Genomic DNA, 14,217 nt, shown 5'->3' on the forward strand with positions numbered 1-14,217 from the left:
TGGTTAGCGTGCAAGACTCTTACCCGGGGGTCTGGGGATCGGGTCCCACCCGGGCCATCGTTACTTGTTGTTGGCAGGATCCATGTAGAACTGTCAAGTAGGTCCATGGGTTGGAAGTTTGTGGCACCCTGCGGGGGGGCCCGGGGACGTGCTTGTGGAAAGAGGGGGAGAGATGTGACTGGGTGAGTGTTACTGTATCCTGACTGATCATGCATCCTGGCTACTTGGCCGTGGGGATATGCCTTTGGCTGACTAGTTAGAGCACCTTACTCTAGTCTGGGAGTCTGGGGATGGAATCCTGCCTGGGCGCTCACTTCGCCACCTTCCCACATCAGGGAGGGAATGTCCTGTTCCATTTACAAATGTCATTTAAGGAGTTGTTTTACTTGTTCTGTTTAGAGTCAGGTTCTGTTTTGTTGGGAAACATTTAGCTAAAAGCTAAAAGTCTCAATTCTGTCATTTGTGCGAGGATGTGTGTGTGTGTGTGTGTGTGTGTGTGCGTGCGTGCGTGCGTGTGTGTGTGTGTGTGTGTGTGTGTGTGTGTGTGCGTGCGTGCGTGCGTGCGTGCGTGTGTGTGTGTGTGTGTGTGCGTGCGTGCGTGCGTGCGTGCGTGCGTGTGTGTGTGTGTGTGTGTGTGTGTGTGTGTGTGTGTGTGTGTGTGTGTGTGTGTGTGTGTGTGTGTCATTTCAGTTCTCCAGGTTGTTGGCGACAGTGACTTATTAACTGAGAATAAACCAAGAAACCTAAAAGCTGTTTGTCACCATAGAAACAGCACTCTGTCTATGCTATCATAAACAAGGTTGGACACACCTTCTCATTCAGTGTGTTGTCTTTATTTTCATGATCATTTACATTGGGAGATTCTCACTGAAAGCTAACAGCTAACAGCTCTGTAGCATTGAGAAATCACTTCAACAGAACCTTTCTGATAATGTGAAGTAGACTAAACAACTGCAAAAGCAACAGGAGCAAAGCTATCTAGGATGATGGGCCTGGTTGGAGTCGGGAGAGGCAGCGATAAGGCTGAAGGAGAGATGCTAGATCTAACCTTACTGACTTTGTCCACAAAGAAAGACAGAAAGTTCTCACAGTCTGTAACAGAGTGGATGGAGGCTGTAGGAGAGGCAGGAGAGACGATGCTGCTGATGGTGTTAAACAGCACCTTGGGGTTCCCTTTGCTCTGGGACACCAGGTTGGAAAAATAGGAAACCCTAGCATCTCTGACTGCAGAGTTAAAGGATGTCAGAAGATCCTTTAGGTGCAGCAGACGGACGTGGAGATGGGTTTTCTTCCACAAGCGCTCAATGTTTCTGCATTGGCGCTTCAGGCTGCGAAGGCTGTCATTAAACCAGGGAGTAGGGTTCACTGCAGGACCTGATCTGGTTCTGACAGGACAGATGTTGTCCAGAATGGAGAGGCAGTGCTCGTTAAACTGAGAAGTTAAGGAATCTGGGTCGTTATCAGAAGAACAGGGTGGATCAAAAGCAGCAGAAAAATTGCTAGCTGCGCTCTCAAAATGAGAACTAACCATACGGCGAGCAGGAGGTGGGGACGCAGAAACTGACAAGTTAAAGAAAATGCAATGGTGATCTGAAATATAAACGTCCTCAGGACAAACACTGTCAACATTTAGACCCAGGGTAAAAGCAAGGTCTAGAGTGTGCCCCATGGTGTGTGTGGGGCCAGAAACATGCTGGGTAGAGCTGAAGGAGTCCATAAGGCTGGAGAAATTCATGACAAAGTGATCAGAGGGATCATCAACGTGGATGTTAAAGTCACCAACAATCACCAGTCTGGACAGCTTCACAGTGGAGGACAGAAAGTCACTAAACTCCTGAAGGAAAGAACCGTTTGGACCAGGTGGACGATAGACCACAGCACAGTAGAACGGGTCCTTACGCCCGACTTTAATCAGCTGCAGTTCAAAGGAAGCAAAGTGACCAGAGGTTGTAGAGCTACGTGGAAGATGGTCTCTGAAAACAACAGCTAGGCCTCCACCACGACCAGAACCCCGGGGCTGGCTAAGAAAAGAATAACCACTCGGGCAGAGTTCAATCAGAGCAGAATAGTCAGATGTTTGCTGCCAAACTTCAGTCAGAAACAGAAAATCCAGGTTTTTAGAGAGAATTAGATCACTGAGCAGGAAGGACTTATTGTTAACAGAGCGGGTATTTAATAGAGCCATGCTGAGTGAGGTGGAGGAATCAGAAACTACACAAACAGCTGGAGTTAGTGGACGTAAATTAGCAGGGTTAGATCCACGGTGTTTATAAAAACCACTTATGGAGGGAACAGGAGGAGAAACCACTGAGGAATGAGGATAAACCGACCTTAAAAAACTTGGACGGATGAACCACGCTGCAACGCGGCCTGGCGGGAATGCGGAAGTGGCGCTCAGGTCACCAAACAAAGGACAAGAAGCTAGAAGATCACTCCGATGTTTACTAGATAAACCACGCTTTAAGAGAAGTCTTATTCTCACCTGGATTCCTGCTCGTTTACCTCTTTTCCTCCGACATTTTCCCGGGACCGGATAAACATAGCCGGAGGCGGGCAGCTCGGGACCGTTGTTTGGCTCCGGGCCAGTGCGCCACTCAGGTAAACAAACAGGATGGTACGTCCTCGGTGTATCTTGGGCGATCGTGAACGAACGGAAGGACAAAAGAGTCTGGCGATCATAGGAGATGGTAGCAGGGACACTACTGAAGAGGATCGCAGACAGGAGCAATGTGGAAAAGAGGAGGTTAGTGGAGAAAAGTTTGAAAAAGTGGCCAGTGACTGCGGCTAAGCCAAGCACAGGCGCCATCTTGTTGCCGACCGTAAGCGGAAGTCAACATTAGCCTTTGGTGAGGCGCTTACCCAATAGGAAAAGACAGACTCCAGGACGGAGTGCAGGTCATCAGGAGGCCTGCTACCGGACTCAGCTCTTGACCTTGGAGCAGCAGGGCTGTGGTCGGCATGGTTGTGGCGTAGCGAATAATGGTAAGGGCAAGGGAGGCGGTCACCTGGGTGGGACGACCCCCTTCCCTTTAAGACTCCATCCTCAAGCACCAACGTGCAGAACGTGGGCTCCTTTTTGTACTCGCTGAATTTTCAGCAGAGAGGAAGTTTTTGAACCAAGAAGGTTTCGGATACTTCAACCCCAGATACTGCTTCGTGGACTGTGACTTTGGAGATGCTCGTGACAGAACGTTTTGAGCCTCGGTCTCAGAGGGGTCTCCTTGGACCAAAAAAGAGGTCTCAGCCTGGGAAGCCGAACCCGTAGAGGACTCTTGAGCCCCATTCCCATCTGTACCGGGTCGGCCCGGGCCGGGTAGCGTAGGTTGTTTACATATCTGGGTGGCCTGGTATTTTTCCGGGCCAACCAAGGCTCATTCTCGGCCCTCTTCCCGAGGGGTACTGCTTCAGGCCGACCAGGGCCAACACACCCACTGCTGACAGCAAATTCACACCTTCCATTAGAGCAAGCCTCTGATTGGTGGGTAGAATAAGCCCACATGGGCTTAAGACAAGGATGTGTGGAATCAACCGGGCCAGGCTGGGGCCGACTGGGGCTACCCGGCCCGGGCCAACCCGGTACAGATGGGAATGGCCCATAAGGGGTCAGTGATGTAAGGAGTATTCCTTCTGAAAACATTACCTGCCATTTTTCTCAGTTGTACCATGGTTGTTTTTCCCTCATCAACGGCGCTCATTTGCACGTCTATGGAAGGATCTAGATTCTCAAGAAGTTCTTTCAAGTCGCCATTTTCTTCCATACCCGGTTTATTTTGATGACTAAAGAAAGCATGGAAAATCCGTCTGTAGAAGAGATGTGGATCTTCAGACGGAAGCCGTTTGACATGGTCTTAAACCTGTTGTCTTTGCTGTACCTGAGAATTCCTCCTTCAAAGCTTCACAGAGGAGAGAGTAGTGACTATTGACCTCAGGCAGTTGGCCATAAAGGAAATCACTCGCCACAGTGGAAGAGGTGAGCCTGATCAAGAAAATCTTATCAGAAATAGAAGTGGTTGGAAACCGTTCAAGGTGACAGTCAATCTCCCTAAAATATAAAATATCAAAATTCTCCCCGAGTGTGGGCTCAAAGTGTGAAATAAATTCAGCCATCTTTTATAAATCAGCTGATGTGAGTGGAGGTGAAGAGGATTCCAAGTGTTAACACTCAAACTGTACATCGTCTGATCACCTGTACTTCCTGTCATATGTTGGACAGCTCCTGTTTCATTTCAAGTCTCATTTCAGTGAGAAAATCCATCAACAGTTTATCTCGGTCTGCAGCCATCCTAAGGACGCCACAAAACCTTTAATTTTGGAAAGAATAGAATGGATTCAATAGTTGTTAGAGACTGAAAAGAGATTTAATGAAGCAACCGCATTAAAACACACCAGCTGGTGGCGGTATCGGGAGGGTAGGAGGAATTTGGGAAAAGTAGAAGAGAAGATTACGTCAATTCCTTCTTCAGAATCAGAAGTTTTTATTGCCATATGTGTGCCAAGTCACAACATTAGGAAATTGCTGCGGTATTTTGGTGCAGAAGGTAAGATAGAAAAAAATTAATTAAGAGATAAGCAAATATAAGAACTAATAAAACACTCATGATAAAATTATTAATGTAAAAAGTGGCAAGAATTAGAGAAGCAGCTATCTACTCCGTGTAGGTATTAATCTGAGTATTTGTTGAATGGTTCTAGCACAGCATCGGGTCACGGGACTGGGACCCATCAGGATTTTCATTCAAAAGTCCAACTGCAGAGGGGACGAAACTGTTTTTGTGGCGAGAGGTTCTGGTCCGAATGGATCTGAGCCTTCTGCCAGATGGGAGCGAGTCGAAGAGACTGTGTCCAGGGTGAGACGAGTCAGCTATTATCCGACCTGCACGCCTCAATGTCCTAGAGGTGTACAGATCTTGAATGGAGGGGAGTTTGCAGCCAATGACCTTCTTTGATGATAGGGCAAAATGGCGTGGTAATCGGATCGACGCGGCTGAATTAAATTAGAGGCTCAAATGCGACGGATTGATTAGCCAAACTGTACCCTGAGGGAATTCTGAGTTGATTTGCAGTCCGTCAGGAGGAGGACTGAAGAAAAACGTTGTTTTGGGATCAGTTTATGGCATAAACACAGCAACCATACTTTCTTGACAATCATCATTATGTGCAGAGAAAAGTGTAAAAACAAAAAAGAAACATTGCTGGTCATGAGGTGTTAATCGCCTTGCGTAACATCTTGTATACATGATGCATGACACAAACCTCTCCCCAACCGCAAACATTTTCACATAAGAAAATGGTCATAAAATCAGTGTACACCCGGCTTTAACAACAACTCAGTCAGTAAACAAGAGTGACCCAGACGTTACTTATCGTACCCCTAGGAAGCTACGGCAGCCTTTTGTTTTCGGGTGAAGCAGACTAGAGGCTAATGTTGAGCTAACAATGCTAACGGTGAATTGGAAGCAAATAGTCGGCTCTAAAAACATCTCTAGCTACTTCTTCGATTACCAACATCTGGATTTTAAAGTGAAATAAATGTGTGAAGTGAATGAGGTCATCGTCTTACTTCCTTTAATGAGTCGTTCAGAACTACAACAGCAAGACGGCAGAAAACTGCACTTCATTTCAATGTTGGACAACTATTACTGCAAGTGTAGTAATGCTCCCTACCGAAAAACACCCAAGTGCTAACATCAGATATGACCCGTAGATGATCTGCTTAGCTTACTGTGTACGACTCGTCTTTGCTTGTCTAGAATCTTCTGGTGCCCAGTCGTAACTGGAAACCGTCGATCTCTCGAAACGGGAGTGAGAAAGTTTTATTTTTTTTTAGAAAACTGGACTGCAGTACCCAAATTTGACCACAGAATGTCTCTTACATACTGCACCTTTAAACTATTGCTGTAAGTTTTTTTTTATATTTTAATGCCACAAACAGAAACTATGCACAGGAATAAAAAATTTATTCTCAAGAACAAAAAAATAATTTTATCTGTTTTTTTTTTCTTTTACAATAATTAAGCCTGAAATAAAACACAAAACACTAGTTCAGGCATTGCAAATATATTTAACAAAATAATCACTTTAAACATTTGTCTTAAGAAACAGATCTGTACATCAAGTGTTTTACAAAGCACATCAAGATTCAAAATGTACAATATTTACTCACATTTTTTACAAATAAAACCTCACTGGGTTTCTGCTACATTTAAAACTTTGCAGTTCCTTGTGTTTGAAGACGATCCAAAGACATTCCAGCTTTGAAATGGCTAGTATGCTGCTAGGCAACTTTCAGGAGCTCTAAACACAGTTCCAAAATGATTCATGAGACAGAGGAGGTGCGAGGCTCTGCCACTGGGTCAGCCTCTCTCTACTCAGCAGGACCTCATCTCTCCTCCCTGCTCCCTTAGGACTCGGTTTCCAGTCAGTCTGTGTCCACATGGCAGGGATTGGTCCCCTGCAGCTGTGCCTGGTGATACAACCGCAGGAAGTCTTTGTAACGCGGGGCGCAGCCCATCCAGGCCTCCCCAAACCTCACCGTCCCAGTGAAGAGGAACTCCCCCTCTCCAGACTTCACCTTACACTGCAGGGGCATCTTAATGTTACCAGTCCAGCTACGGACCCTAACACCTCCAGGCGCAAAGACCTGGGTCTTCTGTCTGTGGAGGCGACTGATCTCCACGGTAACAGAGGCGTAGTCATCCTTCTGATCCACATTCCTAATGCTGCCTCGTGCCACTGGAAAAATGAAAAAAAGATTTAGACTTTGAGTCGAGTTTCATACAAACAAAATGGTGTTTTTGTTGGACTTTCCTGCCACCTTCTTCCAACAGGAAACTTGTGATTTATGACTCGGCTGGAACTCACCAAAGTCGTTTGTGCAGACTTCTAGAAGCATCTCGGCATCACTGCAGGGCTGACAGGGTGCTAAGGAAATAAAAAACAGGAGAGATAAGTCAAAACTTCAACAGAACTCACTTCTTTGGCGCCTTCTTTCAACACTGGTGATGAAAAACACTGCTGGCAGGCCAACGATGCTAAACTCAAGCTGTGACTTGGCCAAACAAAACATTAGTGACAGAATTTTCCATCCTGACAGATGAGCGTTTAACTACGACGAGCTAGGGATGTTCATAGGTAACCAGTTCATTTCCATTAATGTCGTAACACCCGGTTAACTGCTTCAGGTCCTTCTGCTGCTCTTGGGTGTAACATGTTTTGTGCCACTAGAATGTGCAAGAGCACCACCATCAAAATAGAATAGAATTGAATAGACTAACTTAACAAAGAGCACAGCGTGGGAGCATTTTGCTTCTGGTAGTTAACACAATGAGTCCCACATCGAAGCGCTGAGCCTGGCAGAACGTGGAAATGAAGTGGCGCAGCAAAATGAACCGAGACCAGAAACAGGGCAGTGTCTGCCGTGATGCTTTGCATCCGCCTCCTAACGCCTACTGCACACTGGGAGCAAAGGCGGTGTGGAACGGCAGCGGAACGACTTACTCCAGACAATCACAGCACTGAAGTGCACAACGGGAGAGTCTCAGCAGTGAAGCGGCTTCTCTGCCGTGCTCCTCGCGAGATCACAAAATCCTTCGAGACTTTCGCCAACCTCGTCGCGAGATCACACGATCCCTGGAAACTTCAGTTTGTTTTTGCCCTCCATTATTAAACCAAAGAGGCAGAAATGACGTTTTATATCGCTGTTTGATGTCATATATGATGTAGTTCCTCTCCACCACCAGGCTTAAAGCCATGAAATCGCACCGCTGCACTTCTGGAACAACGCTGTGAGTAAATAAGCCGTTAGGTCACACGTAGGTTTCATGTACATCATTACTGCAATACTTTAATTTTGAAAATTACCGGGGATTTTACACTGAAACCGTGTGTGATTTCCTGTCTAGCCCTATGTTAACTGCAGTAATTGACACATCCCAGAAGCGACTCACGGAAAAAATAGAACCCGATCCCATCTTTAGCGGCGCATCGCGGCTGGTTTGTTACACTCCGTTGACTTTAATGGATTCTCTTTAAAGCGGTGCCGTTTTGCTGCCAGTGTGCAGTAGGGGCAAGAGTAAATAAAGAAATGTCAGTGTAATTCTTTAGTTCAATGTAAGGGATCTAAAGTGTTTTCATAAATGCGCTTATAAGCAGCGCTGCGTGTTTGATGTCTGACGGCCCACTGCACAACAGCTCCTGACAAACATTTCATTCATTTGGAAAACGTGCATGCCTACGACGAGCTGTGCATCTTAAATGAATACCAAGAAAAGCAGGCTGGTGCTCATCACATATGATGAACTGTGGTGGTGGGACTTGTGGCTCTTTAAGGGAGCGGTTACCTTCTCAGAAGCCTCGTGATAGAGTGTCCGCCCTGGGACTGGGAGAACCCGGTTCAAATCCATGGTCAGGTCATACCGAAGACTTGAAAAATGGGACCCAATACCTCCCTGCCTGACACTCCGCTTTAAGGGTTGGACTGAGGAGTTAAACCACCACATGGTCCCCGAGTGCAGCCACTGCTGCAGCTCACCACTCCCACGGGGATGGGTCAAACGCAGAAATGTAACTTCACCAGTGTGACGAACTTTAAAGTCAAAACTCTTTTGAAGGAAGCAGAGCGATCCCCATGGGGAGGGGGGTTACAGATGTATGTGTTAAAGGTTCTGAACAGCCACGATCTTGTCACTTGAAGACCAAAAGTAAAAATAAAGGCCTCTGCTGAGAACTCTCGCCTCAAGCAACGTTTCTTCTTTCTGCTGCAGAGAGGTGACCCACCTCTGGACGGCTTCATAGCGCAGAGATTAGTCGACTCAGATGAACCTGCGGCTGGCTGAAAGCTGATGTCTTTACTAGCTAAAAGGTCTGTTTTCATTATTGGTGAATTAGGACTCAAAAACAGGTGTGGAGAATAAGGAGGGGGATATTGGCGAGCAGTGGGAGGAACACAAGTGAGAGGGTGTCTAAAAATGTTAGCGCAGATGGATCATGAGCACAGGAAACCATGCAGGACTGGTTTAACCAAGCACGAAGATTTATTCAACTAAAACACACACATAGAAGAAAGAACTCTTGGTAGAGTGGAGGACTCAAACCACCTTGTTTAGCAGATCAAGCTTATTTTCAATTCTGGCTTTAAAAGCCCAGAGGTCAAAGGTGAGCCTGAGAGAGGTACAAATACAAGGTCTGCTACATCACCAAAGAGGTCAGGAGGTCAACAAGCCTGAACAGCGCACCAACAGCTGGACAGATGGACCAGAAAGCAGACCTGACCCTGAGCAGAACAAAACCAGCAGCCAGGACATCAGGCGGAGAAGCGAGCCGACGCCTGAACCTCCGAGTGTTTGCTTCTCTACAGAATCAGCGCAGAGCCAGGCTCACATGCGAAACATAAAACAGAACCGCAGGAATGGGCCGGGAGCCGAGTCAGCATCTCTTCCTGGCTCGTGCACACGCAGCCCCACTCTGATCAGAACCACTTCACAGGAGCAGAGAGGGGGACGGGAGGGGTGCATTAATGTGTCCCTGCAACATCTGGGTCCAGATGCATTCCCCGGTAATGGAGCAAAAACGTGCTTATACCACTCCGCGAGGACAAAAACCACTTCAGTCACCCAGGAGGACAGAACAGGAAGATTTATGAAGGGAAGAGGAATGAAAAGAAAATAGCAGAGTGATAAACAGGCATCATACAAATCAAGCAGTAGGAAACGGTGTGGGATGGGAAAAGGGAGATTATTATGAGCTGAAAGAAGGGCAGGGGGAGTGAAAAACAAGCCTATATGCTCCTAAAGGTTCCTCCCAACATCTGGTTGGAGACTCATTCCAGCGTGTTGGTGAGCAACTCGATCCCAGCGCAGCAGGTCAGACAGAGGAGCAAGGAAGAAATATACTAAAAGAAGAAAAGCAGGCATCAATCCACCCCGCCAGGCCTCGCATGACACGAGACCACCGTCTGTGAGGATCACCTCAGCGCTAGCTCACTAGCTTACAGCGCCGATCCGGCGGCGCACTAACGCGGTCCCAGCAGCAGAGCCTCTGGTCCTCTCATAACCCTCTCTGCCGGGCCAGATTATGATGCAGGATGTGGATATGTGAAGCTGGAGAGTCGTAAAAACACACGTGGGGCCGACACGGCTCACACTGCTTTAGGTGGAAAAAACAACACGGCTGCTTGTTTGGTTGCGCGGCTTGAAGCTGTTCAGGTCTGGCAGGTACGCAGTGTGTAAACAGATGGCTGGTTTTGAGTGGGAGCTTTATGTTTGGCCTTGCCCCTTCTCACACGAGCCGGTGTAGGTCTGATCAGAATGATGCGGTTGTGAAATTCGCTGAGTTTTAACACAGATTATCCCCCAAAACTCCATTTTTATTAAGATTTATACATCTTCTGGAGTTTTTATTTTTTCAAAACCATGTTGACTTTGGATTTAGTTTTTGTAGACTGCTGTGCTGAACGAGTTTCCAACTCCGAGTCCAACGTAATAAAGTTTCCACCAGTAAAGGGCTGTATTCAGTGTCCACAGAGCTTAATTTGGTAAAATAGGAAGGATTACACAGACCCAGATTAGCACAGCACACACGCACCATTAGCTGCATCTTACCAGAAGGCGAGAGTGCCTCCGCTCTCAGCTTGTCACTGACCAGCTCGTACTGGAACGCCGTAATCCGGCGGCTGATGTCCATATGTTGGACGGCCTCGATGAAGAGTGCTCCCTCCTGCATGCTGAAGCAGTGAACCTTCCCCTGAGCCTGATCCTCCTCGCGCAGCAGCAGCCGCAGCCTGCCGTTGCGGTCCAGGTAGATGTTGGTGCCGGTGGAGTCCTTGGAGGGTTTTATGCAGACAGAGAGGCGGGCAGAGGCGGGGGATATGGTGTTGGGTCGGAGGTTGACGATGATGGCCCCGGTGGGGTAGAGCCACTCCAGAGAGCCTTGTGAGCAGCGTAGGTACACCTGTTCCACATCCCTGGTGTGGCCTTCATGGGTCAGACCACTAGAGGGGAAGAAAACGTCAAAGGAGGGGTTTTAAAGGAGGACTTCAATAAATAAGAATCAGTAAATAAGAATGACGAGACTTTCTGGTGATTTGGGGGCTGACTTATAGCGACGTGGAGAAGCCATGTAGACTGCAAGCGCACTAGGCCTCATTCCTCCTGAAGCATTAAGGCTGAGCGCAAGACTGGCTGCATGACCAGTCATGAGCCAGAGCAGCCAAAGTGACCTCAGCACCAATGCACTCCCCAGTACCACACTGTTCCCCCCAGAGCTTTGGCACTGCGCACTGCTGGCAGGCTGCCTTTGGGAAGAGTTGGGAGGCAGAAATGGATGAATGGAGGAACACAGGCGCTTCTGGGGAGACAACAGCAGCAACAGTAGCCGGGCCTGCCGCATGCAAGTGCAAATGCTGGTCACGCACTGAACCTCCCCTCGCTTTCAAGCCACCAGAAAGAGTGGAAGAGACTCGTCCGGGCAGCACTTCGGACTCTGGCGCCAGCATGACCAAACGACTCCTTCCACAACTTAATGCCTGGTCAGGGTTTTTAAAACTCCACACTGTGTCAGTCATTCTGTGGCAAGGCCAGAGGCAGGAAGCCACGGGGAGGTGCATGCCAAACTGGTGGTTTGACTCTGGAGGAGAAACGCCCAGTTTACTGAAGAATGAGATGCTAGAATTCAGATTAGCCACAAATCTAAAGTGAGCCATGGCACATGCTGAGCAGATGCAGCCGAGGCCCCATAACCAGGCTCACCTCAGCACGCCTCTAATTAAGTCCTATCTAACTCCATCACTTCTGCATGCAATTAGGACATTATGCCAGCATCTCACTAATGAAGAACAGATTATTGGTGGAACAGTTCAAAGTGTGGCCTGCCCCTCCTGGTTGGTGGAGGGGAAGGAAAAGGGGGAAAATCTAACCAGATTTCTGCAGATGTTTGATGATGGAACGATCCAAAGTGTGCTGCATACATGTAAAATCCTCTGCGTGTCTGCAGTTGATTTAATCTCTTTTGGTTCATTCAGCAGCTTATATGAAACATGTGTTGAGATAATATGATAACACTGGAAGAATAGGGTGGATTACATGATAAATAAGTAGCCTTTAATTTGGAATTTAAAATATTTGTTAAAGTTTACATTTTACCAAATCACAACATAATCATAAATATGCAGCCATTTGAAAATGTTATTTTAACTACATATATCCTTTTATTCAAGTCTATCTGAACGGTTTGGGTGCGTTTCGGTCAGCCATCCCAGCTCTCCCTCTTTATCGTTTCCAGCTCGTATCTAATCAGTAAACTCCTGGAACCTCACCTGCCCTTCCAGCTGCACTGGTCGCTTGAGTACTGGCAGACACAAATCCGACAGAGAAGCAGCAGCGGCAGAAATGAGGCCAGCATCGGGCCGAGCGTGTTCATCTCGCCTCGCTTCGCCTCTTCTCTCGAGTGAAACTATCAAGTCCGCCGCCGTTTTTCCAGCCGCATCGTGTTTCCATGAGCCCCAGTCCGCTCCGCGCTCCCCGGCCTCTCTCCTTGTGCTCGTGAGCCGCTCCAAGCAGAAAAAGGTGTTGTTGTTTTTCTCAGACGGAACCGAACCGAACCGAAGCGCTGTGAGCGTGATGAACTCTGGAAACTGAACTGACTTCAAGTCAGTCTTCAGCAGCGCTGATTGCGCCTACGTCACACTCCGTTCGGCTGGTGCGTTCAAGTGTTCAGATCAGGCTCGGATCCTACAGCTTCATAGTGTTTCAGCTTTTGTTTTAAACGATTTCAACTCTTTATAAATATATGAAAGAAAATATTTAAATGTATAAAATAATATAAAGAGAGAGAGAGAGAGAGAGAGAGGGAGAGAGAGAGAGAGAGAGAGAGGGAGAGAGAGAGAGAACAAGTTTAATGAAGTGGCTTTAGAAATACGTTTTTGAGTCCTTATGAAATAAAGTTATGTTTTTCATCGTATAATTTAAAAAATGCTTATAATTGTTGTTTTTAAAGTTAAATTAACGAATAATAGTGTTTTTATTATTAGATGGTGAAATATTTTACCTTTAAATTTGTCTGTTAAAACGACCATTTTATTCGATACAGTGTTAGCTGTTTAGTAATTGCGAGAGTTTTTTTAAACACAGTGTGTGATGAAAAACTGATGTTTGGCGCTTTAGGAGTAAATAGAACCTTTGTCTGTAACGTTGACTTGCTAATTACTATTTCTGAGTCGCCTGAGCTAGTTGCTTGACTGGTTTTACAACATTATGGGAAAATTACGACAGCTAGTGAAGGCAGCACTAAAGTTTCTGTGAAGTCCAAGAGTCCTTCCCTGCTGCGTGTGTTAGTCATAAGGAAACTGTGTGGCTGGAGCACTTAAACTATTATTGGACACATGTGATTCCATAAATCTTCTAGATCCTTAAGAAGGCGTTGTTCCTCCAAATCTGGAATGGATGATGTTCTACGATGCCTCTTAGAAACTTTTTAACCATCGTGTCTTTTCTCAAGTTAGTTAGTTTAGTTTATTTGTCATATGCAAGTTAGCACAGGGTCAACATTGCAATGAAATGTGTTTGACGAGCAGCGGTCTCTCAGCAGCATAATACAATAGAGAAAAGAACAAGGTACAATACAGTAAAAGCAAAAAATTAGAGAGTCGTGCTAAAAGTAAAAGCTTACTAGATAAGTAAGTATAGATGACTAAATATAAATATATCTGAAAAAAGAAAAAAAAGTGAATAGTAACATTAAAATGAAGTAACCAGTGCAGGTTAAATTTTACTTGTGGAGCTGCAGGGTAACATCTGTATCCTGTGTTGTGTGTGTTTAAGTGTAATGGTTGAGGTGTCGTATGGCTTGGTGGTAGAAACTGTTTTTAAGTCTCGTAGTCCGTGCAGGCAGACTCCTGTAACGCCTGCCAGATAGTAACGAGGAGAACAGCTGATGCGCTGGGTGGCTGAGGTCCTTGATGATGCTGTGTGCTTTCCGGAGGCATCGCTGGAGATAAATGTCCTGAATGGCAGGAAGCCTTGTGCCAGTGATGTGCTCTGCTGCTTTCACCACCCTCTGTAGTGATTTACGGCTGCTGGCAGAGCAGCTTCCATACCAAACTGTGATGCAGCTCGACAGCAAGCTCTCAATAGCACACCTGTAGAACTTTGAGATGATACTCGTGTTCATGCCAAACTTCCTTAGCCTCCTGAGGAAGTAAAGCCGCTGGCGAGCTTTCTCGAT

At 46.6% G+C, this 14,217-nt stretch overlaps 1 protein-coding gene across 1 annotated transcript; it reads right to left on the bottom strand.

Annotated features, from left to right (window-relative positions):
* Nucleotides 1–5,940: 5,940 nt before the first annotated feature.
* On the bottom strand, nucleotides 5,941–12,623 carry metrnla (meteorin like, glial cell differentiation regulator a). Its single transcript, XM_015948406.3, has 4 exons — nucleotides 12,311–12,623; nucleotides 10,599–10,987; nucleotides 6,862–6,921; nucleotides 5,941–6,732 (listed from the first exon to the last, which is right to left on the bottom strand). The coding sequence occupies exons 1-4, from the start codon at nucleotides 12,412–12,414 to the stop codon at nucleotides 6,419–6,421; spliced, it is 867 nt and encodes a 288-aa protein (XP_015803892.1). The 5' UTR covers nucleotides 12,415–12,623; the 3' UTR covers nucleotides 5,941–6,418.
* Nucleotides 12,624–14,217: the final 1,594 nt, after the last annotated feature.

Source organism: Nothobranchius furzeri, chromosome 5, assembly GCF_043380555.1.
Source record: "Nothobranchius furzeri strain GRZ-AD chromosome 5, NfurGRZ-RIMD1, whole genome shotgun sequence".
In the NCBI taxonomy this organism is placed as follows: Eukaryota; Metazoa; Chordata; class Actinopteri; order Cyprinodontiformes; family Nothobranchiidae; genus Nothobranchius; species Nothobranchius furzeri.